This window comes from Equus caballus, chromosome 5 (assembly GCF_041296265.1).
Source record: "Equus caballus isolate H_3958 breed thoroughbred chromosome 5, TB-T2T, whole genome shotgun sequence".
In the NCBI taxonomy this organism is placed as follows: domain Eukaryota; kingdom Metazoa; phylum Chordata; class Mammalia; order Perissodactyla; family Equidae; genus Equus; species Equus caballus.
The window spans coordinates 64,333,055-64,357,527 of record NC_091688.1 but is presented as its reverse complement, the minus strand read 5'-3'; the positions used below and the strand labels follow the sequence as shown (position 1 = coordinate 64,357,527).

At 37.3% G+C, this 24,473-nt stretch overlaps 1 protein-coding gene across 8 annotated transcripts in view; it reads right to left on the bottom strand.

The window, feature by feature from the left end:
• The window catches only part of WDR47 (WD repeat domain 47), a 54,875-nt gene extending 33,932 nt beyond the window's left edge, over window positions 1–20,943 (bottom strand). Inside the window, exons 1-6 of one of the 8 annotated variants that reach the window (XM_070268585.1) lie at window positions 19,805–19,895; window positions 18,677–18,749; window positions 8,430–8,470; window positions 5,180–5,346; window positions 2,933–3,016; window positions 434–518 (exon numbers count right to left, since the gene is read on the bottom strand). In XM_070268585.1, the coding sequence (XP_070124686.1) occupies window positions 434–518; window positions 2,933–3,016; window positions 5,180–5,337 (327 nt within the window). In that variant the 5' untranslated portion in view covers window positions 5,338–5,346; window positions 8,430–8,470; window positions 18,677–18,749; window positions 19,805–19,895. Of the gene's footprint in view, window positions 1–433; window positions 521–2,932; window positions 3,017–5,179; window positions 5,347–8,429; window positions 8,471–18,676; window positions 19,764–19,804; window positions 20,016–20,351 lie in introns of those variants that run through there. The other 7 variants (XM_070268586.1, XM_070268584.1, XM_070268583.1 and 4 more) reach the window with 7 other exon arrangements.
• Between the last annotated feature and the right edge of the window lie 3,530 nt (window positions 20,944–24,473).

Sequence of the window (24,473 nt, the reverse complement as noted above, 5' to 3'; positions counted from 1 at the left end):
CTCTAATCAAAAATAATACCATTAAATTTAAATTGTCATAAAGACATAAACATTTTATCAAAAAACAATCTCCGGATCAAAGAAAATACTGAAAAGACAGAAAGAGGAGGTAAAGATAATCAATTTCTGGGATATGAAAAGAAACAAAAATGTAAAGTCATCAAGTCAAACACCTATTACTATATAAACCATAAACAAGAGGGGAGCATACATTCTCCAACCAGCCAGCCATTCATTGATCATCTTTGCCTAAATCACCAAACTTAGAAGCACTACAGATTGAAAGTACTACAGCTAGAAAAGAGCAGATCTTGCCTCATCCTGGCTCATAAAAACCTTGTCAACTCATGATACTAATCTTTTGTTTTAGTGAATAAAATACTTATGACTAAAACAAGACTATGGCGCAAACCTTCAGGAATAAAAATCTTACATGCTGGGGTTCATCTTCTGCCGACATTGCATTGTTAACACATAAAGCTTCTAAAAACTTCTGCTTCAGGATAATATAACGAAACCTGTGAAACATAAAATAGGAAATATTAAAATGATTAAAAAACTGAATTACAGAAATGTCAAAAACAAGAAATGAAACAAGTTCATGAAGCAAAACAAGCCAAGTTTGTTTTAAGGGATTATTTCTTTAAAAAAATAATTTTTTTAATTAATTTTCCAATATTTCATAAGACAAGTAAACTTATAAGTTACTATAAGTACTTTTGCTTTCAGAAAATTCTGAAAATATTTTACTAAGCTTATCATACTGAAGCCACAATTAAAATAATTTCAGCAGCAAGTAATCACAATTTAATACTCTAAGGAGGGATTTCTATTTCCAATATCAATTCTAAACAAAAATCAAGTTTTTATAGAAGATGTCAAATGTCACCCAATATGAAATCAAAATCCTTTATATTCAAAATGTTTTGTTTTTCCAAATATGTCCTTTTTTCTTTTCAAACATGAGAAAGGTCTAATAAAAATAGGGCTGAAAGGGTAAGAAGAAATGAACAAGATTTCTAAAAAGTCACAAAATAACTATAGACTTAAAACTTTTAATGGGGATTTTTCAGTGAGGAGAAAGGAGAACAAAGAGTCCACTTGACTACTCTAGGAATCAAAAAATGTTGGATGCCTTAAGCACTTTAAAGAAAAAGTATTTCTAAGGGCTGAAAGGAAACAATAATGAACCTTCGGTCATTCTTTCAACATTGTTGTAGTAGCAAACACATGTCAAACAAAACAAAATCCCTGCCTTCATGAAGAGGGTCATCTAATAAATTGTATGAAATACGTATAGGGTTCAGTAAGGTTTCAAAGGAGTATGAAACCAATTCTACGAGAAGAGGTAAGAAGTAAAAGGAAAATCTTATGAGAACTGACTCCTGGAAGATGATCAAGAGTGAGCTATGTAAAGGCAGGTGGTGGTGAAAGGAATAGTATTCCAGACAAACGAAGAATATACAAAAGCAAAGAGGTATCAAATAGCATGGTATGAATGGAGAATGAAAAAACAATATGAGGTTCCACTTTTGGTAATGGTGGAGTAACGTGTATCTGGCTAACCTTTCTACAGATAAGAATTATAAACCCTAGACACAATACAAAAAATAACTATTTGAAAGCACTGAAGAAAAACAAAAACCTGGCACAACTAGAAGGAAGTCAATCCTTGAAAAAAGGGAACTTTAGGGGGTGAGATTCAAGGCTATAAAGCCTTCCAGCTGAAGGCACTCCCCAGTCCACAAAGTGGGAGATAGAACTCAAGCAGAAAGCTGCAGTCTTACAGGCTTGAGAAATCAGCAAGAAGTTTGGTACCGTCAGAACAGCTGAAAAGCAGCAGGGAGAGTAGGGAGACCCAAAAAAGGAGGAAGCAACAATGAGAAATACACCAAAACCTATTACATAAACTCTGACCAAATCCTTAGCTGTCCCTGAAACTGTGAAGATGCAAGGAACACTCCAAGGAGCCCAGGAAAGCAAGAGAAAGAAGGTTAAATAACTGAGCAGAGATTTTACCTGGTGTTCATTGGGCAAGAGAGAGAGTTTGCATTTTCAGTGTAACCAAGTTAACTCGCTACATGAATAAAAATCAACACTTTTCAAAGGAAGATAACAGAATCTAGAGTTTCAACAAAGAACCCACAATGTGCAGAGTACATTAAAAAATGACTAGATATGTGGCGGAAAAGAAAGTGACTCATAGTTAAGAGAAAAGGCAATCAATAGAAACTGAGCCTGATGTGACCTAGAATGGAATTACCAAATAAGGACTATTAGCAAAGAAGCAGCTACTATAAATATGTTCAAGAACTTAAAGGGAAATATAATTACAATGAACAGACAGATGGGAATATTTCAGCAGAAAAATTATAAATAAAAGGAAATTCTGAAACTGAAAAGTACAATATTTGAAATGAAAAATTCATTGCTTATGAGCAGATCACTAATTTACAGACACAAAATGTTCAGCAAAATACAAAGAAATCACACTTAAGCACATCATAATCAAACTGCTGAAAAACTAGTGATAAAAAGAAAAACTTCAAGGCAGCCAGAAGAGAAAGGCAAAAAAAGAAACATCACATACAAGGGAATAAGGATAACTGTTTGTCAGAAATACTGGAGGCCAGGAGACAATGGAATGACATCTTTAAAATCTTTTCACCATTTTGAAGAAACAACTGCCTCAGATATGGCCCTTGTGACTTTCTGTATATAGACATTGTTGACTAAGTAGGTTTAGATATCAGATTTTGAACTAACTGAAGTACTATGCAACTTGTCCTCTAGAAATGCTCCAAATCCACGGGATTGAATACACTATTTTCTGGGAAAGCTAAGAGTCTCATTTTTTAATTTTTGTTTATTGTTTTATTTTGCTAAGCTTTTACCAATGATAAGATACTAAAAATTTCAGATGAACTCTTACCTTTTTTTGTCAAATTTTTCCATACATTCTAGAGGCTGAATGAACTGAAGCACTTCATCCCACTGGCCATCAAGTATCAGCTGCCTATATAAAGAAAACTCACGTGTCATCAAATTTAGGTTATACTAGTTAGAAGCAGAATACATGACAAGATAGTATTAAAACTTTACAAAGCAGATAATAAGATTAATGTTTTACTTGATTCCTAACCACTATAATAAAATTTTTTCACAACTTATTTTTAACAACATATGCTATATGAGAAGAATTTATGAATCTACAACCACTCCTTATTCTAATATATAGGTGGATTTTTCACCTATGTAAAAACATTGGACTAAGTCTAAAAGTTCCTTTATTTCCCTATTCATCTTACAGTTTTAAAGTTATTCTGTTTTATTTAGAGGACAGTGTGTGGGTATGCTCCAGTCTCACTAAATCAGCGGTTCTCCACCATGGGCAATTTTACCCCCAGGAGACATCTAGCACTGTCTGGAGACATTTTTTGTTGTCACAACTGCTACTGGCAGAGAGGCAGCTAAACATTCTATAATGCACAAGACAACCATACACACACACACACACACACACACACCCCAAAGAATTTTCTGGCCCAAAACGTTAATAGTGCCAAGGTTGAGAAATCCTACTCTAAACTGTGAAATCTACATCTTTGAGGCATTTGACACTAAAGTTTACACTCTGAGAATGAAATAATAAGTAATAAGATCAGGTTTCATTCTACTTTAGTGGTCTATAAAACTTCCAAAAGTTTAAGGCATTTTTATTGCTGTTCTTGTTTTATAATAGTAATTTCCCTACTTTTGGATTTTTAGAACAGTAAAATTTTAAAAAGAAGAGATGGGCAGGAGGATCCATATAGGATTGCCAACTTTTGATTCTATAAAGAAGGACTATTAATAAAAAGCAATCACAATATATATCATAATCATTTTATAAAGGGACACAATATTTAAAAAGTAGAAGGGACACAATTTCAAAGGCCAGCCCTTTAAGATGAATACATTTAATTTAACGAGAAATTTACTATTCTATAATTCTTTGCATTTCACCTCAGACCAGTAAATCTTCATCACATACCAAGAGGTTCCTGGAGGGGGATATTTGAGAGCCACTGCTAAATTCCAGGAGTAGCAATGCTTGAAAGACAAGGCCGGAAGATACTGCCTCAGCACTGTTTCCTGACCATATCACTGACTAAGCTCCCTGGGGCTGAATGACATTCGTAGCACCAAATAAAGGGAAGTGCAACGAGTAAACTCCCCTAATGCAATAAAGCTTTCTTTAAAAGAAGTTCCTTTGTCATGAGTTAGGAGCACTTCATTTCTTAAGGCTTTCCAAGTCACAAAATGCCACATGTCCAAGAATCTGTACTCCTTGTCAAGGACATTTGGTATCACATAAGCACAGAGTACATTTCTGTCTGGAAATTTGGGTTTTTCTTTTGCCGTCCAATTCAAGTTAGGATATATTTAATTTTTCCATTTTGGCAAATATGTTAACTCCCTTTTGCTGTGAAATTCCACCTCCAAGAATCTCACTCTAAGGAAACAGTCCAAGATATAGAAAAAGTCATATGTATAAAAGATGCTCGGTAGAGTATTTAAGACAAATTGGAAACAATTTGAATGTCTAAAAATAGGGGAACCATTAGGAAATTAAGTAAATTGAAAAATTTCTAAGTATAAATTTGTAATCACACAGAGAATCCTTATGATGTTAAAGGATAAAGCATGATACTAAATTATAAATGCAACAGAATTGCTATGGGTTTTTTTTTTTAATATGCACAGAAAATTACCAGTAGTGTGTCTGGGTAGTGGGGTGATTTTTCTTCTTTATTTTTCTATATTTTCTATAAAGAATATGTTTATATAATGAGAATGTTTTATTTCTATAGCCAAAAAAAGGCATTTCAGAAATATTTTCTTTATCTTTCTGGGGTCTCTGATTTCTAAATCAAATATCTTTTATGATGATGCCACAACCAAAATGGAGTTTGTGACTCTTGTTTTTTTAATGGACCTCTGGATCTTACTACTGAAAACATTCTACAGAAAACATTATTTTGTAAATGTTCTATTATAAAAACAAACATTTTAAAAAATTATACTTACATAGCCTTTTCACAATTTAAAGATCTACCTATATTATACATATTACCTTATTAATACTTAATATTTCCTTGAAAGACCTACAAACCTCACAGTACTAATGAAATCATACCTCAGGAAAAGCATATCATCTGAAAATAGTCCATTTATGACTCCACTTTCCTTCTCAAGGGCCAACATACTAATGTGAAGCTTCTTTGAATTCAAGAAGTCTAAAATTAGCTTAATGATTTCAACCTCTTTTACATTCACTGTTTCTTCAGCCGTCATGTTGAAAGCCTAAATATTAAACCAAACAAAAACAAAAATTAGTCCTATTACTTTATTTATAAGTGTTATTAACTGTCTGGAAACTACATACAACAGGTTTCTTGGAAATATTTAGTACAAGTATTCTGAAGTGAAATTAACTTAATATTTATCAAAACCAGGTCACTCTTTAATGTGTGATAAAGGTATAGCTATGATTTTAAAAGTCCTTATCTTTGAGAGATACATATTGGAATAATTATAGATTAAATAGTCTGTGATTTGCTTCAAAATAATACAAGAGGTGGAAAGTGGGAGGAGGTAAAGATGAAACAAGAACAATCATGACTATTAAAGTGGGGTAATAAGTAAATGGAGGTTCATTAAGTTTGCTATGGTCTGGACGTTTACGTCCTCCCAAAATTCACATGTTGAAATCCAAACCCCCAAAGAGATGGTATTAGGAGGTGGGGCCTTTGAGAGCTGATTAGGTCATGAGGGCAGAGCCCTCATGATTGAGATTAGTGTCCTGATAAAAAGAGACACCAGAAAGCTAGCTCAACCCTTCCACTTTGTAAGGATACAACGGCAGCCTGATCTTGGACTTCCAGCCTCTAGAACTATGAGCAATAAATTTCTGCTATTTATAAGCCACCTAGTTTATGGTATTCTATTATAGCAGCCCAAATGGAATAAGACAATAATATCATCTACTCTTACACATTTACAATTTGCTATAATGAAGTATATTTTAAAAAGTCACTAATGACCAAACCACATTTAACTGTGTCCTAAATACCTTGCCCTAGGTATGCCCTAATACACTCATTCAATAAGCACTTATTGCCTTTTCTCTGTGATAGGCACTGTCCTGTACTCACTAGGCACTGTCCTGTACTCAGGAGACACTGGCCCTGTCCTTAAGAAGCTTATACTCTAACAGCAACACATAAAATGTTGTACCCTGTACTTTGGAGGCAAATAAAACAAGGCTGGTTACAATGTGCAATTTTAAGTCATACTGGTACTATCATAGCATTAGGTCAACATTCTCGTTTTACAGACAAGTTCATACAAGTTAAATTACCTAAGTTGTTGCGGTTTTCAAATGTTAAGGCTCAGCAATACAAAAGACTACCATGCAAAGGGGACTAGCTGCAAAGAAACCTCATCAGATGAAATAGACTGTAAGCATATCTTTCTCAGAGGACCAACTAACTTTAACCAAGCTCAGAGAAACATAAACACGTACACGTATGCACATAGGTTAATGTTTTTGCTATTTTGTCAATTTATTTCTGCATAATGAGAAATGTAAATATCTAGCAGACTAGAATGCTCACATCAGATGAGTATATTTTCCCCTCTTAGGTAGAGAAGGTGGTAGGGTAAACAAGGGACAAAGCATGGGAAGATAATTATGCTACTTAAATTTTTTTTTTTTTTTAAGATTTTATTTTTTTCCTTTTTCTCCACAAAGCCTCCCGGTACATAGTTGTATATTCTTTGTTGTGGGTCCTTCTAGTTGTGGCATGTGGGACGCAGCCTCAGCGTGGTTTGATGAGCAGTGCCATGTCCGAGCCCAGGATTCGAACCAATGAAACAGCAGGTTGCCTGCAGCAGAGCGCACGAACTTAACCACTCAACCACGGGGCCAGCCCCTATACAACTTAAATATTTAATGGCATCAGACTAAGCTAATCTCAAATACCCATCTCCACAAGAAGGCCATGCCTGCCTCAGGAAACAGACAAATCACAAATCTGTCTCCCGATGGGCCAGCAACCCAATTCCTCATGCTTTGGGTTTCTCTTTGCTATTTTCTGAGCTGAGCACCACTCGCGTTTTGATAGACTTTGTCCAAAAGAAGATACAATAAAATTAATGATATTTCCACCCACTAAATTCTAAGCACATTTCAGAACTGTCTCCCTGAGATTACTCCTAGATCACACTGATTAGTGATTTTAGCATTCCCCAAATATTCATAATTCTTACCAGCAAAACAACAGCTTTTACAAATTTAACTCTCAGAAAAATAGTTGTATTCCCCCCGATCTCTAAGTTCTTAGAGGGTACTTCACTTATATCACTATATACCAATCATACAACTTAGTGCAGAATTCAGACTACAATTTTCTAATGTTGTTTAAAACAACCAATGATATTAAACATTTTATAGGCCTCATATTATTCAACATTCAGTCTAAATACTAGGTAACTCTGGAGTTACTATGAATCTACGGCAATAGTCCCACTTTAAATCATAACTACAAGTTGCATGTTGCCATCATTTCTAGTCACTAAAGCCTAAAAGAAGAAATATATTCTTACAAATACATATTTTAAACTGACTTTACATTTAAATTTTGAATAGATACAGAAAATGTATCCTAATTAACCTAGAATTGTTCAGGGTTTTTTTTTTAATTAATTAAAAAAAGACAAGTTTTAATTCTATACTGTGAAATTCCCAGTAGAAAAGTATGGTATTTTAATCACCCAACCCAGAATTTAATTCTTATAAACCTCACTGTTGCTGGATACAGTATAAAACATAGGCACAGGCTTAAGGACTTTATCTTAGAATTATTCTTTTCTAACTACCCTGTGCTACTACAACATTTGTAAAGGGTCTGAAAATCCTAGCTATATAATTTAGAAGCTAGATACACGATATACGTATTTTTAAAGATAACATATAAACTTCACGAACATTTTTAAATTTCCTTAAACTATTAATCACTACAAAGCCAGAATTTTTCTCTAATTCAGAGCAGTAGAATTCAATAACAAATGCTTCTTCCCCTGCTGGAGAGCTGGAAATCAGTAAGATTTAACTAGCTTAGGAAGTACTAAAATTATTTATAAAATGAGATGTACAGTACATGATAACTGTTCAATAAGTGTTAGTTGAATTAACTGAAGATGCAAAAAGCAATGAAGAAATGTCTCTAAAAAAGTACAGAGGAGATGATTTTGTTTCCAACTGTTTTAAAAGCCATTCAAAAGGATAGAGCTCTGGCCCTTCAATCTGACTATTTAGCCAATGTCAACTCGAACAACATCTTAGGTAGACTGTCAGCCCATGGTACATGTGAACAATTACTCACCAGGCAGAATTTATGTAAGGCCAACAATAAAGTGTATTCCACTGAAAATAGAAAATAAAATGAAAAAAAAATCAGAATGTTTCAGTATTTCCCTATTAAATGACAGATTTAACTGTAAAAAAAAAATCATGAAAACATAATTCTATAGATTTTCCTTTAAGAAGTAAATTTTTACTTATATCCAAATATCTAGACTAGGTGAGGTAAGGAAACAAGAGTTTTCCTTAAAAACAAGTTTATCTGGGGCCTGCCCAGTGGCGCAGCAGTTAAGTTCACACGTTCCATTTCGACGGCCCGGAGTTTGCCAGTTTGGATCCTGGGTGTGGACATGGCACCGCTTGGCAAGCCATCCTGTGGCGGGCATCCCACATATAAACTAGAGGAAGATGGGCATGGATGTTAGCTCAGGGCCAGTCTTCCTCAGCAAAAAGAGGAGGATTGGCGACAGATGTTAGCTCAGGGCTAATCTTCCTCAAAAAAATAAATAAATAAATAAGTAAAATAAAAACAAGTTTATCCAGCTTCCAGCTGGAAGGTAGTTAGCATTTTAGTACTAGGATGCAATTAACACCTACAGAAACTAAATTCCAGATGGGGTTCCTATGTGGACTCCTACAGATTACTATCTTAGTGAATCAAGATTAGAAGGATGTATTAAGGGGAAAGAAAATTATTTTTAGAAATCTAAGATTAAAGGTAAAAAGAATAGATAAGAAAAAAATAATGGCAATAGAAATATATCGACTTCTATATATATTTCCATACATAGCTATGGAAAAAGTTTCATTAAGAAAATATCAGTGGAGGGTCTGGCCTTCTGGCGTAGTGGTTAAGTTTGTGCCTTCCACTTCGGCAGCCCGGGGTTCACAGGTTCAGATCCTGGGGGTGGACCTACACACCACTTGTCAAGACACGTTCTGGTGGCATCCTACATAGAAAACTAGGACTCACAACTAGGATATACAACTATGTACTGGGTCTTTGGGGAGAAAACAAATATATCTATCAGTGGAAATTTTCTAACCAAATATAAATAAATACAATTTAAATGTTCCTTTGCAGGGGCTGGCCCCATGGCTGAGTGGTTAAGTTTGCGCGCTCTGGTGCAGGCGGCCCAGTGTTTCGTCAGTTCGAATCCTGGGCGCAGACACGGCACCACTCATTGAGTCACACTGAGGCGACGTCCCACATGCCACAACTAGAAGGCCCCACAACTAAGAATATACAACTATGTACCAGGGGGCTTTGGGGAGAAAAAGGAAAAACAATAAAATCTTAAAAAAAAAAAATAAATGTTCCTTTGCAATGAGGTTATTTTACTTACTTATGATACAGACTAGGAAGGAAGCAAAATGCAAAAGGCTAAGAATGATTCAGAAGTACAAGATTAAGAGAATTAGGGCACAGCCATTATAAATTTTATAGTCAAGGAAAAAGTGCTTAAGGAAGGCTCCATTAATCCCCAACTCCATCCCAAACAACAAAACCACTCTCTTTAATCTTCCAAGTATTACAGAGTGCCTACCACTGAACAATAGTGCTTTACCCTTCCAGTTTACAGGCAAAAATGCAGATAAGGAAATGAAGTACTATGAAGCTTTTAAATAAAATATCAAATTACAACACAAGACTACTATACCTTTTCCTTAAAAAAAAAAAATCGAGAAAAAAATTTGCTACCTATCTTTTTAATAAAATAGCATTCCAAAAATTTATGCTGCCGCTAGGTCATTTAATTGTAAATGTCTGGTCCTTCAGGAATCTAAATGTGATGTTGCAAGTCATTTAATGTCTGTGGGCCTCAATTTCTTCATACATTAAAAAAAAAGGGTTGGGGCTGGCCCCCTGGCAGAGTGGTTAAGTTCACGTGCTCGGCAGCAGGCAGCCCAGTGTTTCGTTGGTTCGAATCCTGGGCTCGGACATAGCACTGCTCATCAAACCACGCTGAGGCTGCGTCCCACATGCCACAACTAGAAGGACCCACAAAGAAGAATATACAACTATGTACTGGGGGGCTTTGGGGAGAAAAAGGAAAAAATAAAAATCTAAAATAAAAAATAAAAAAAATTTTAAAAAGAGGGTTAGTTTGGCTAATTTCTATGATTTCCCTTCGAGTTTTATAATTTGCCTTAACTCACATTTCAATAATAGGAAGTATATATTCTTAGCAGGAAATATCAAGTCTGGGATAACCAAAAGTCACTAATCTATAATGTCAGTTTAATAAGAGGAAGGAAAATAGATTTGGTTTAGATCATTTAAGCAAACAAACAAAAGAAAAGCCCTTCTAACTGCAAAGCTCTGTCATGACTGCTAATCAGCTAACGTCTGTAATGTGGATGCAGCATGTGTCCCTTCTTACTGCTGACAGCTGTTCTCTATTCATCAATTATTATAATTTACCTTCTGGAACTGTGAATGATTTTTGGCCAAAAGAACAAATTACGTTAAAAGCAGGTGCAGCTTTATATAACTATAAAAAGAAAAGAATTCAATTAACATAAATGATATGTTGTATATATGCATAAAATATCTCTGGAAAAAAATACAAGAAATTGACAAAAGTGGTCATCTCCAAGAAGGAAAACTAGATAATCAAAGAATAAAAACTGAGAGAAGACTTTTCACTATAAACCCTTTTGTACCTTTTGAATTTTGTACCACGTACAAATATTACCTATTCAAAAAATTTAAAAACAAATATGAAACAAGTAATAAATTTCCAATCGCAAATAACTGGAAGGAATTAGTAATATAATGAATTCAATATGTATGTAATAAAGTAATAACATTTCAGAGTGATTTGTATTTTTTTCATAACCCAAAACCTCTTCTCAGATCTGATTCAAATATTACTTCCATCTTTCTCTATGAGATAAAGTATTTGTGTTCTTTCCATATCCAAACCCACAAATACTTTAAAAACATATTTAATTACTGAAGTACTAAAAATTTACAAGAGAAGCAAAAGCTATTTTTGACAGACTGTGTAATTAAGTCACATAAAGCAGAAAAAGTAAAGAAAAAAACTGTCAAATTTGGCACTAAAAATGCAAACCTTCCATTTAACAGAAGTTGCCAAAAACAAACTTAAAAGACAAGGAACAAGCTAGGACTAAAAACAACACACATGAACAGTTAAATGGTTACCATCCAGAACACATAAACAGCATCTCCAAACCAATACGCCCCCCCCAAAAATTCCAGTTGAACAACGAGCAAAAAATACAGGCAATTCACAGAACTACAAATGACCAATAAATTTATGAAAAGATGTTCAACCCCACTAGTGATGTTAAAATAAGATACCATTTATGGCCTACCAGTTTTGCAAAAATAAAAAAGACCTGATAATATCTAGTGTTGACATGAATGTGGGTAAACGCCCTTTCATACATTGTGTTAAGAATGTAAATTGGGACAGATTTTTTGAGCGAGAGTTTGACAGCATAAAATTTTTCTCTTTGAAAATTTTAAATATATATACTCCTTGACTCACCAATTCCAGTTCTACTTCTAAGAACCTATCCTGCAAAAATACTTGCAAATATATACAAAGATACATATACAAAGATGTACCTTGAAGATTTGTTTGTAATAAAGAAAAACTAGAAATAAATTGAGCTCCCATCAATAGACAAACTGTTAAATTATGGTAAATTCATACTACAGAATACTAACACAGCGATGTAGATCCATGAATCCTAACAATGGAAAGGCACATCACAGAACAATACAGCTATCAATATTTGCTGACTGGATGAATATAAATAGGCCCATTATTTTTTTTAAAAAGGGAGGGCATGATATCTCTATGCCTAAATAAATAACAAAGAAAGGTCTGGAGGAATACATATCAAACTGTTCAGAGCGGTTACCTCTAAAGAGAAGAATGGGAATGGATGGAGGGCAGGAACTAGGAAGGGAAAGCGACTGAAGGGAGACTTTTTTTAGGATCTTTACTTATATTGCTTAATTGATCCTTATAACAATCCTATGAGATAGGCAAGTTCATCCTCATTTTACACTTGGCTTTGTAAGGTTAAGAATTATCCTAGTATTTACATGAAGGCTAAACACATCTCACTAGCAGCTGAATACTTCTTTCAGAATTGTGTCAGGACATAAGTCCTGATATCAGCATCGATGTCAACACCATCCAGGAAATCTTTCAGAAGTACCAGAGGGAACCTATTTAAAAGGGTAGCAAAACAACCAAAGGGCAAAGAGGAGGCAAAAATACGAATGTTTTTAGATTAATTTTTAAATCAATTTTTCATTAGTTTCTTAAACATCTGGGCTGCCTTATCTTGGTAGCCAGAGAAGAAACTGTCTCCTCTTCCTCAATTCATATCCTAAGCTTTGTAGCAATGAAAATTAGAATTTCTGACTGAGAAAGAGGCAGAAATGCAGAGACAGAAAGGACAGGCAAAGAGAGAGAAACAGAGAGAAAGAGAGAGAGAGAAAGACATAGAAAAGGAGGAAAGGAGGGAGAGAAGAAAGGAAGGAAATACAGAAGCCAAAGGTTACAACCCTGTGGCAAGATTGCAACCATAAGTCTACCAGATTCTAAAGCGCTTTCTACTATATCACACTGATTCTCAAGAAAGGGAAGGGCAAAGATAGCTTACAAAAACAAAGAAAAACATAAAATGGATATGGATAGAGTCACCTAAATATGCCAAAATGAAAACGCTTCATAGTACTGAAATAATTTTTAAAAACGATTCCAACACAGGTTCCTAGTTCTATGATTTTTCACATTATTTTTATATTAAACAATGTTAATAGGGTACGTAATCAAACTAGAAGTCTGCATTAATAACAATCTAACCAGACTTTTAAACATGCACTTTTAGCTGGACAGACAAAAAGTATTAGCTCAACTGTGTAAGAAACTAAAATGAAATTAAAGATTGCTTTTTTTTTTTTTCGGCTTCTTATTCTAAAAGGTCTCTCCAGGTCTGACAAAACATACTTCCTAACTCTTACTTAATAAACTCCACTTAATTTTTAAATTATGTTATCTAAATGAATACTGCCATCAAAAAATAAACAGTACTGAAACTGATCGGGAGGGAGGGAACCTCCAAAGAGAAAAATTTAGATCTAAGAACTCTAAAGTTTAACAGTTTAACTTTCAAGTTTAAAACAAATTTGAGTTTTCAAAATCTATTAAAAACCACACCAAATATGGGAAATCCAGATAAATCTAGATAAATTTTAACAGTGTGTTGTTACAATGCTTTACTACTAAACGTAATTTAGTTTTTTTAGCATAACTAAAAGCAAAATTAGGGTGTTAATTTAAGGCATAAGAATCTCAGATCTAAAAACAAAATGTGTAGAGAATTTTATTTTATTCTTAAACAATACACTCTTTAGCTTATTTGCTTAGAGCATGGTTCAGCGGATCTGTTTAAGACTCATCAGACCTCTGCTCTGTTCTCTGGTCTCAGACTGAATACTTTTACAGTCAGAAAGCTCACAAATTGTGTCACTAATCTCAAGAGAAACTTGGTGGGTTAGGTATGGACAGACTAAAGCAAATCCATCCTTTAAAACAATTCAAAATGTGAATCCTTCTTACCAGTGAGCAACAGTGCCACCATTTGATTATACAATTATTATTAGACATTAGGCAGAGCTAAGAACTCAAGGTCTCCTGACTCCCAGGCAAAAGCTTTAGGTGTTAATCATGCAAAGAATTAAAGTCATTTTAAACAGTTTATTCCTTAAGTCATCACAGCAGCTCACAGGGAAAATTCAAATGTTTATTAAGCAGAGTTTCAACCTATAAACACACGTAAATAAGAAATGTGGAAAGTTTTTAATACTAATATTTGTAATAAAAATTTTAAACTCTAATCACAAATGTATGCTACATCAACTAAGATCAAAGTAAAATATGCATATAAATTCATACAGTATTCGTTATTTATTTGCTTCTGTGTTTTATTTGTGGTAAAAGGGATGCTTTATCTAAGGACATAACGTCCCCTTTTATTATATGATGAGATGTCCAGTATAGTTTTCTGTCACACCTAAAGTCAAGGTACCAAAAGTATGCTTTGTAAAATAGATTAAAATTGCCCTTCATGTTCTTTTTTTATTCCCACACTTACTTTTTTGTCTTCAAAGAGAAAAGCAAAACTGAAGATATTTGAGTACGCTTCAAAAGCTGAACTACATAAAAAATGGTTTAAGTCAGTAGGTCAACATTCAGAAACATATAAAGAAATGTACTGAACCAAGAGTCACAAAAACTTTAAAATGTACTGACAAAGCCAAAATTATACAAGCATTAACTACTGAAAGAAATACAATAGAGTATATACTATATAATTACCTATTAAAGTTTTCCATCCTTAGCTTTTCTAGTTCCTTAGCATTTATATATTTATCACAAAATTGATTTGGAAGGTACTTTAGTCCACTCTCCTATTTAGTAGAGAATATCTGAATAATTATCTCTGACAGATGGTCTGCCAATCTCTACATAAACGCCTCCAATGACACAAAACTTTTATACCCTCTAAGGCCACTGTGGAAGGCAGTCTCTACAATGGCCACCAATACAACCTTTTGTAGTCCCTAGCCCTAGAGTGTGGGCTGGATTTAGCGACACTTCTACCCAAGAGTACAGTGGTAGTATTGAGATGTCACTTCCAAGATTTATAAAGAGACTGCAATATCTGTCCTGAGTGCAGGCATGTTTCCTCTCTCAGACTGCTCACTCTGGGAGAAGCCAGCTGCCATGTCATGAGGCAACCTTGTGGAAAGATCCAAGTGACAAAGAACTGAGGGAAGCCTCCAGTCAACAGCCAGTGAGGAATGGAGGCCCTCAGTCCAACAGCCTGCAAGGAACAGAGGCCCACATCATTGAGCTTGGAAGGACCTCATTCCTGACTCGAGTTTTCAGGAGAGACCACAGTCCCTGTGGCAGCTTGACTACAACCTCAAGAGAGACCTTAAAGCAGAGGTACGTAGCTGGGCTATGCCCAGATTCCTGACCCTCAGAAACAGTGAGATAAATATTTGTTATTTTAAGCCATTAAGTTTTGGGGTAATTTTTGCACAACAATAGATAATACAGAACTCCAATTTTTTCCACAAATATAAAAAGGTAGGGTTTTTTCCCCCTAGTATGAATTGAAATCTACTTTCTTGTGACTTTCATCTAGTTATGTCTTCAGGGTCAGCATAATACAACTCTGTTACGTAAAAAACTTTCACACATTTAAATCTGACCATATCACGTCTATTCCCCTACTTCCTTCAACCATTCTGGAACCAGCTTCCAGATCCCCCACCATTCTGCTCATTCTCCTTTGAACATTTGTTAATCTCCCTCTTTAAAGCACCCAAAGTAGAATACTCCAGGTGTGATCTGGTCAGCAACTGTCTACAGGGAGACTAACACTTCCCATGCTGTGGGCACTACGCAATGAACACACCTAAACACGAAAAGTTGCTTTACATCATCACCTGTTCCTGAGATACTGTTTTTGCACTTCCTAGAATTTCATTTCCAAAGCTTTTCTTAAAGTTGGAAAGAAAACCAACTCAATTCTATTTCCAAGCTTTCAAAATATTGTTAGGAAAAAAAAAAGTTAAGCCAAAAATGGGCATTAAGGCTCCATTTTAGCTCAGTTCTATAAAGTTTTCTCGCAGATTTTGTTTCCATCTTCTTTTCCAACACATCAACAAAAGTCACAAAACATGGTACTTAGTCATAGAAATTCATTCATTTCATAGAATTAATTATTGAATCAAACATATCAAGTATAAATAGTATAATATTTGTATGTCCTTTTTCATGTAGCACTGTTTCTCTATAAAATAAGGTGTTGATTTTCGAAGTGAGATAACACTCCCAGCAGAGTGGCAAGCATGTGATTGGTGCTTAATAAATATAAATTCCTCCTCTTCAGAGCTCATACTCTTGGTAACGACAATGTGTCAAAAGGGCTGCTAATAACATGCTATGAGAGAGCTAGAGTGCTGTGGATAAAGTACAAAAATTTATTTTGGAAAAAGTCTACCTTGTTTTTTAAAAATATTTTTTGTGTAATTTAAAAATATTGGGAAGCTTGATTAGATCAGTTATGTTAAAGATGCAACATGAAGAGACTCCCACTTGTGGTAATAAATGTCTGAAGTCAGTATTCATTTAAAAATATTTGAGGGGCAAGCCCGGTGGCGCAGCGGTTAAGTGCACACCTTCCACTTCGGCGGCCTGGGGTTAGCCAGTTCCGATCCAGGGTGCGGACATGGCACCGCGTGGCAAGCGTCCCACATATAAAGTAGAAGAAGATGGGCATGGATGTTAGCTCAGGGCCAGCCTTCCTCAGCAAAAAGAGGAGGATTGGCAGCAGATGTTAGCTCAGGGCTAATCTTCCTCAAAAAATAAATAAATAAATAAAAAATGAAAATATTTGAGGGTCTACTCTGCACTAGCACCATGCTGCATCCCCGGGATACAGTGATTGAGTTAGTATGGTGAAAAGATGATAAAACACAAAAGAAGAGCTTACAACAAAGTATGTGGTGTTTTGTAAGGGTATCTTTTCAGTCAAGCAGAAACAAACTCAAAACAAAAAGGAAGAAAAATCAGTTGAAAAAATATGTAGGCTTTGGCTATTCAATGTAATGGTCTCAAAATTAAATGGCAAAAAAAAGTACTCTTAGGCATGGGTCAGCATTGGATTTGGAGCATGGAGACTTGGATTCAAGTCTTCTGTATAAAAATAATATACCTAAAATATAAAGAGTACCATAAAAGAATTACAAATAAAATGCTACAGAAGTTCAGAGTAAAGAGGTTTCCTGCTAAGAACAAGTTTGAAAAATTGTTAATACCCTAATATGCAGAGATGGGAAGGGAAAAGGTTCTAACATTTATTGTGCATCAACTATGTCAAGCCCTATGCTAAATATTCCCAGACATTATCTATGTAATTCTTACAACTCTATTTCATTTTACAGATGATTACACTAATACTCAGAGATGTCAGATGCTTGTGTAAAGTCACACAGCAAAAAGTACAGAAGCAAGAATAGGACGATCAGGTGGGTCTATCTGAATAAAATCCTGTGACCTCTCCATTACAACATTCTGACATTTATAGCAGCAAAAACAAGAGGGGATAATCAGGATTCAAGCAATCTTGAGCTTAATGTCAGTCAAAGTTTTAGGTATTGGAATTCAACTTATTTCCTGTACTACGCAGTGGTTTGCTGTTGATGAGCTGAGCTTATGGCAATGCTTCTTAAACTTTTCTCCCTAAAGGCAGAAGAAACTGAACACACACCCAGAGAACTCTTAAGCATGAAATTTCTTAGAAGTCTTTGAATTTTACTTTAGAAATTAGTGTGAATATTACATTCTCCATATCATCTTTTTGTGTTTTAACATCAAAACAATATTTTTCATTCAAGTCTTCAAGTGAAATTGATGACAACTCCATAAGTGTGTGCCATGTTATGTGACCACAGATTTTTCTCTTGGCACATTGCAGCTTATCTCTAACAGTGCAAATACTCCTCTTTGAAAAGCATAGGTTAGACAGGATAAAGTAAGCTATTTCTTGATTATTCAAGGACCAATGATCCACACTAAGGATTATTTAACACAAATGAAGCTCATTGACTTGACTTCATCAAGTCAAATGAAGCTAACTCAATCACTGTATCCCGGGGATGCAGCATGGTGCTAGTGCAGAGTAGACCCTCAAATATTTTTATTTGTTTTTTTTTTTTTTTTTTTGAGGAAGATTAGCCCTGAGCTAACATCTGCTGCCAATCCTCCTCTTTTTGCTGAGGAAGGCTGTCCACAGCCTTATTTTCTAAAATATGAGACTATATCCTACTGAAAGCAGGAAAGCAATCCTGACCCACATACAGGGAGGAAACACCCTTTTCTGCATGGTACCACAGTAATAAAAAACCTCTGCCAAGGAGGAAGGATGCACCTTAATACTTCCCATGAGCCCTTTAAGGTCATTGTAACAAAATAAGGTTCTGGACCTAGAAATGCTAAATAGATCACGCAGAAAATTTTAATTATTCTTGCCAATGCTCTACTCTATTAAAAGATATTCAACAGATGCCTTAAATTTTTTTCCAAAAATGCTTTCAAATACATTATTTTGTTCAACTTCAGAGCTCATTCCCAGACTAAAACAACAGCAGGTAGTATCCCCATTTTACAGATCTAGAAGTTACATTAATAGTAAGTTAAGTACCTCTTCCAAGATTGTAATCAGCAGCAAAGGGAATCTTAAATCCAGGCAATCTGATTTCCAGCTTACTGAGCTACTAAGGAAAACCACATCTTTTCATACTCATTTTGAAACTGCAGCATACATGAAGCTTATCATATGCTGTCCATTCAGTTAGTAACTGATAAACTCGATTTCACAAACAGAAAAAGAGGCTGAAAAAAATTACGTAACCAACATGGGACAGTACCCCTGTTCTCTTATGATACATTCCTGGTACTGGATTTTTTTAAAAAGAGAGAAAAGAATTAGGAAGTGGGAGAGTGGGGAAAAAAACAGGTTAAAATCCCTTCACAGAAAATTACATATTTATAACGGCATCTAAATTCAAGCGTTTTTGGTTTTTTACCTAACAATATAACATTACGGCTTAATTGCTTGGTCACTGTATAATAATTTTTCTTTCCTGTGCGGAAGCAATCTACCCCCTGAAACCTCAGGATTCATTACATCTTCCTCCTAAATGAGACCTCGAGAATATGCCATATAAAGGAAAATGGGCTCTAACGCGTTTCTCCTTTCTAGTAAAATTTCAGTGCAACACATGCCAACACTGGAGACAAAAAAAAAATCTATTTGGACTTACTTCGAAAAAAGATTTATAGCATATTAAAAATCTACATGTTAATTTCTGTGCCATTAACTTTTTGAAGCATTCTATGAACTCTACAACAAAGGGAATTAAGTGTTAGGATCACAACCCATGAATCTGGGTGGAACAAAGACTTCTCGTTTCATTATGCAGAGAGAACCAAGTTGCCAAAAACGCTCCGCTCAGACACCATGCGTGGTTACTGACTGCACGTCTGGGTATAGAGAAAAAAATCAAAGGCTGTTCAAATACCGCCGCTGCCTATCCGCCCCCCCCCCCCCCCCGTCCCTTTTGCCCCCGGCCTCGCCCTAGAGCTGGAGCCCCAATCTCTTTCTCCCCAATATAGGGAAGCGGCTTAACCCTATGAGTTCTACAAGCTCCCGCGTCTTCTACGCAGGCACCCCCCCAACCCCCGCCCCGGCACAACCCGGGTTCCAAATCCAGTCGCTGGCCCTCTCCCTGACCCCCGCCCATACCCCCAAAGGCCTGCCCCCACCGACCACTGACGTAAGAAAGGCCAAACCCGGCCGCCGCGGGGCTGCCCCGCGCCGAGGCGCGGCTCCCAGTCCCGCAGCTTGCTCCCCTCCTCCCGGCCAAGGCGTGCCCAGAAAGGGACACGAGCGCGCCCCTCGGTCCTCGCCCGGGCTCGGCAGGGGGAAGCATCCGCGCAGTCAGCTCTCCTCCCGCCTCTCAGCGTTGGCGAGGTGGGCACGAACGCTGCGCTCGCCTCCTGCTCAGGGTGGGGGGACAGTCGTGCCAGAGCAAGGGGCGTCGCTCTGCCCCCAGAGCTGGGCTGGCAGGGAGCGGCGACCTCGAATCCGGGCCCGGCCATTCCCAGGTCCTCAGCCGACGGCGCCGGGCCTCACCCACGACCCCAGTCCCCACCGGGTCAGCATCCAAGCCCACCCAAGACCCTTCCCCGGGGCCGCGAACGCCCTTGGGGTCGCCTGGGTCGGAACCCTGTCTAGTGGTGACAGGTGGCGATGGGTGACCATGGCAACCCGAGGTGTGCAGCGCGGCCAGACCCCGCCTCCCGGAGTCGCTCACCTGAGGCTCCAGGACGAGCCTGGAGAAGCGGCGGCGGAGAAAGCAGTTGAGCGGCCGACAGACGCGGCCCCGAAGCGGCTGGCTCCGGGCTGAGGAGGGAGCGCGAGGGCGGCGGTCTGGGTTTGGCGTCGGTCCTCCCCCTGCCACCCGCGCGTCAATCCATCAGTTCGTCAGTCGTCCTTCCCCGCCTCGGCCCCTCCCGGGCCGGCGACCGCTCCGCTCAGCCTCTGGCAGACTGCGGTTGTCAAGCGGCGCTGGAGCCGAGCCCCAGCCCCGAGCCTCAGCCAATCGGCGCGCTTCCCCGAGGCGCCTCAGGACCCCGCCGAGTGGGGCGGCCAGGCAGGTGCCTGCGCCGAAGGGAGAGTCGGCGGGCCGGGCCCAGGCCCGGGGCGAGGTGAAGACCCGCCTGGATGGATGGGCTGCCAGCCTGCGCTGTAAGGACCGGCCGGACTCGGGGGAAGAGCGGGCGCGGCGAAGGTGGGGGAGACCGGCAGCCGCGACGCAGACCGCCTGCGGGTCGGTGACCCTGCGTCCAGAAATAGCGCGGAGGGGTTGTCGCCTCCGAATCGAGAGTCGTCTGCGCGTTAGAACTGGCTCTTACTACTCCTTCCCGATAACTTATTAATAAAGGCTAATGAAAGAAATCTTGCCGCCTCCTCTTCTCCTCCCCGCACCCTCCGCTTTCCCAGGCCCCACTTCCTTCCTGAAAACTCCAGCAGCTTATTTGCCCCTTTCTTGAGTTTCCATTTTGTGATGCTGATTGGCCTCGAAGGATTTTTCCGTTACTTAAACTTAACATGTTCTCTGTTTCTGACTACCGCTTTTGGTTGTAAGTCCCTTGGCAGCAAAACCTCACTACTTCCCACCCTGTGGGTGTAGTAGTATTCCACAAATACACGTGTTGCTCAACTGAGTTGAATTAAGGGTTCAGGGGATATAACCATGTAGAGTAAAGGAAGAATACGGTGATGCAAACCTGTAAGAACCTCATCCACACGAAGGCGAAAAGCGAAGAGTGAGCTGGGCCTCCCAAAGTGGGGAATTGTGGTAAAAGAGACTGGTAAGAGTAAACATCATAAACATTTCTGGATAGGAAGAATTTGATCCAATTCAAGATCAAAGAAGTGATAGCTTGGGGGAAAGATTCTAAGAAAAATATTTACAAATTCAAGGAAAACAATTTAAGTACAAAAGCTGAACAGCAAAACTTCAATTGCAGAGTCCTGATTAACCCCTGGAAGAAAGTTATTAACCCTTTCAGTGAAAAGTGACAGACAAATAAATACAAACACGACTTAATGTTACTCAGGGTGTTGATATTTAAAAAAAAAAAAAAGCTTTACAGAATGTTTAAATTAAAAAAGTAGGCAGATATGATACATCCTGGAAATAAATAGTCTGTCGATTATTTTGCCAGTATAGTTTACCTGAGAACCGATTCTCAATCTTGATTCTCAAACAATAGCAGTTGCAAGAACCAGCACTATTTAAATATTTAAATCTTCAACTGGATCTAGAAGTTACTAATCAGGGACAATCTAACAAACGTTTGACCACCCATTAGGGGCAGCTTGCTAAAAACAAAAGAAGCTGACCTGGTACTAGTTTGGGTTTTGCATTCATTAAGCACAAAATGAAGTGCTTTGCCTATGTTCTCATTTAAAGCCTCATAATCTCCCTTATTAAAATACCTGTTAATTATTCCCAATTTAGAGATTAAGGGAAATAACTTGCCCAAGGTCAAACAGCTGATAATGTAGCAGAGTCAAGACTCTAACCATTCTGAATCTTAAATCTGTCTTTGTCCACCTCACCTCACTGCGTAAGGACTAGAAATTTTAGCTTGAAGAAAATGGACTTTATTCTGACAAGGTAGAGGGAATAAGAGATCTTCACGTTTGTATTCCCCATACCGTTGGCATAGTGTTATTTGCATCCAAATTTGCAGTAAATAGTAATCAGAATTCTTAGAAGTAAATGCGTAACCATTATATTTCCAGAAAAAGGTGATGGGAGGAGAAAAGAAACCAGGCACTGAAATACAAGACATCTGGTACATCTTATCACTTGTACACTGATAAATGCATTGACTGTATTTGCTTCCTAATGTAACATCAAGTTTTACACTACAACCTTAATAGCTGTTAGCCTAAGGTATCACCTTTCCTTCTGTGCTCAGCCACACTGGTTAAGATTAGATCTTCTTGTCTTTCACTCTAGTTGTTGCAAAGCAGTGAATTGTTCAGAAAGGACAAGGCTTTCTTAGATGAAGGATTGTCCTTAGGTCCTGAGGTACTGCCTCAATCATTCACCAAATATTTGCTGAATGCCTACTCTGGATCAGGAACTAGGTTAGGCATCATTTGAAAATGCAGGTTCTAACTTGACAGACTGATTCATGGTGCCTTGTGACATAAATGCCTATAGGCTAAGGTGGATTCCTTTTAATATGATTCTCAAATCTATCTAAAAAGGGAAATGGAAGTTTTTGCTTTCCCCAAATAGTAGAAAGGAACCTGAGTACAAGACTAAGGAAATCTTGCTTCAGGCTGTTGAGCCAAAATTCAGTGGGAAGAAGCAACTTGTTTTAAAAGCTCCACTCTCATCATTAGAACACACACTCATAAATACCCACACCAAAGAGCTGTGTGCTTCAGAGCCAGCAGTGTCCTGGTTTGGGAGAAGAAAGTATCACCACTGCTGCTTCTCCTTCAAACAGGTTTAAGGATTCTGTAGGAAAAAGACTAGGTCTGCCGTTGCTCCTGTCTAGACCCCTAAACAAAAGCTTACATTATATGTGGATGGTTAAACCTAGTAAAGAAAAATATATTCTTGTTTCAACATAAAAGAGATGTGCTTTTATTTACAGTAAGCAAATATCTGGATGTTATATAGAAAAGTAAATAAAATATTTTGGAAAAAAGATTCCATTTTAATTGTTATTGAAATACTTCAAAATCGAAAAAAAGGGGGGAACTATATGTTAGGAAAAGTTAATAATACATAAGGCACATTAAATATCATAATTTCAGATGGGTGTTTTAGGATAAGGTTAGTAAGTTTCTAGTAATAAGCTTGAGACCATTTAGTAGAACTTGTAAAAATAGAAGAAAAGCAGAGATTCAGCAAAATGAGTCTAGGTAGATGTCTTATTGTAAGTTTGTGTGCCCCCAAAATACTTACAAAAATCCTATTTCAGAAAAATTAAGTATAGTATTAGCATTTCTTTTAGAGTTCTGTCAGTAACTAAGTTGGTTCTTTCCTAATAAATTTTCAATTATTTATCTAAAATGGCCATGCAAAGGCAAATGAAAAAATGATTTATGTTTTAGAAATTGTTCTTCCTATCCTAAAGAATACACCCAAGCGTTTCAAGGCAGTTTACCAGGCTTTTTGTGTAAGTATAATAAAATGAGTAAGTGCACAGAAGTCTCAGTACTACAAACAACATGAATTGGGATTTTGTACAAAAGTTCAAATCGAAACTCTTATCAGTCTACTGGTAACACATAAATTTGCTCCTTTCTTTATTTCTATAACTTTAGAATTCCATTAATCCAGATACCATATAGCAAAATGGTAACTGTGCTATGCCTCAAGTACAATGGGTACTTAATAAATACTTGTCTGATGTATCAAAACGTTTGCCTTGATCCTGTCCTATAACAGTCTGACTAGCTCATGTAGTCATTTACCAGGACCCTGGAAAAGCAGCAGCTTTCAACAACACATTTAACACCTTGCTCACTGGTCATCTACCCCTCGGTCTCTATTTGTGCTAAGAAAGGAAGCATAGGGACCCTAAGAAAATCAGGCCTAGAGAATTGAGAATGTTCTGAGATGCAAGGAGAGCTCTTAAAAGTTCTTGATTTTCAGGTAAAATGCTCAGTGTTGTCAGCTCTTTGAGGCTTCCCTGAAGAACTTGGAAGAAAAACTGCCCTCTTTGAATTACCTCTGAGATCATTAAATGAATTAGAGTAGAAAAACACAAAGTCACCTTAAAGCCTACAAGCAGACAATGCTTGGATGGGTATTGTCAGTGGCAGTGAAAACTCAAGCCAAGTTTCCAGTGTCAGTAACAAGGCAATCTTGAAGGTAGCTCCCAAGGCAATACACCCCTCT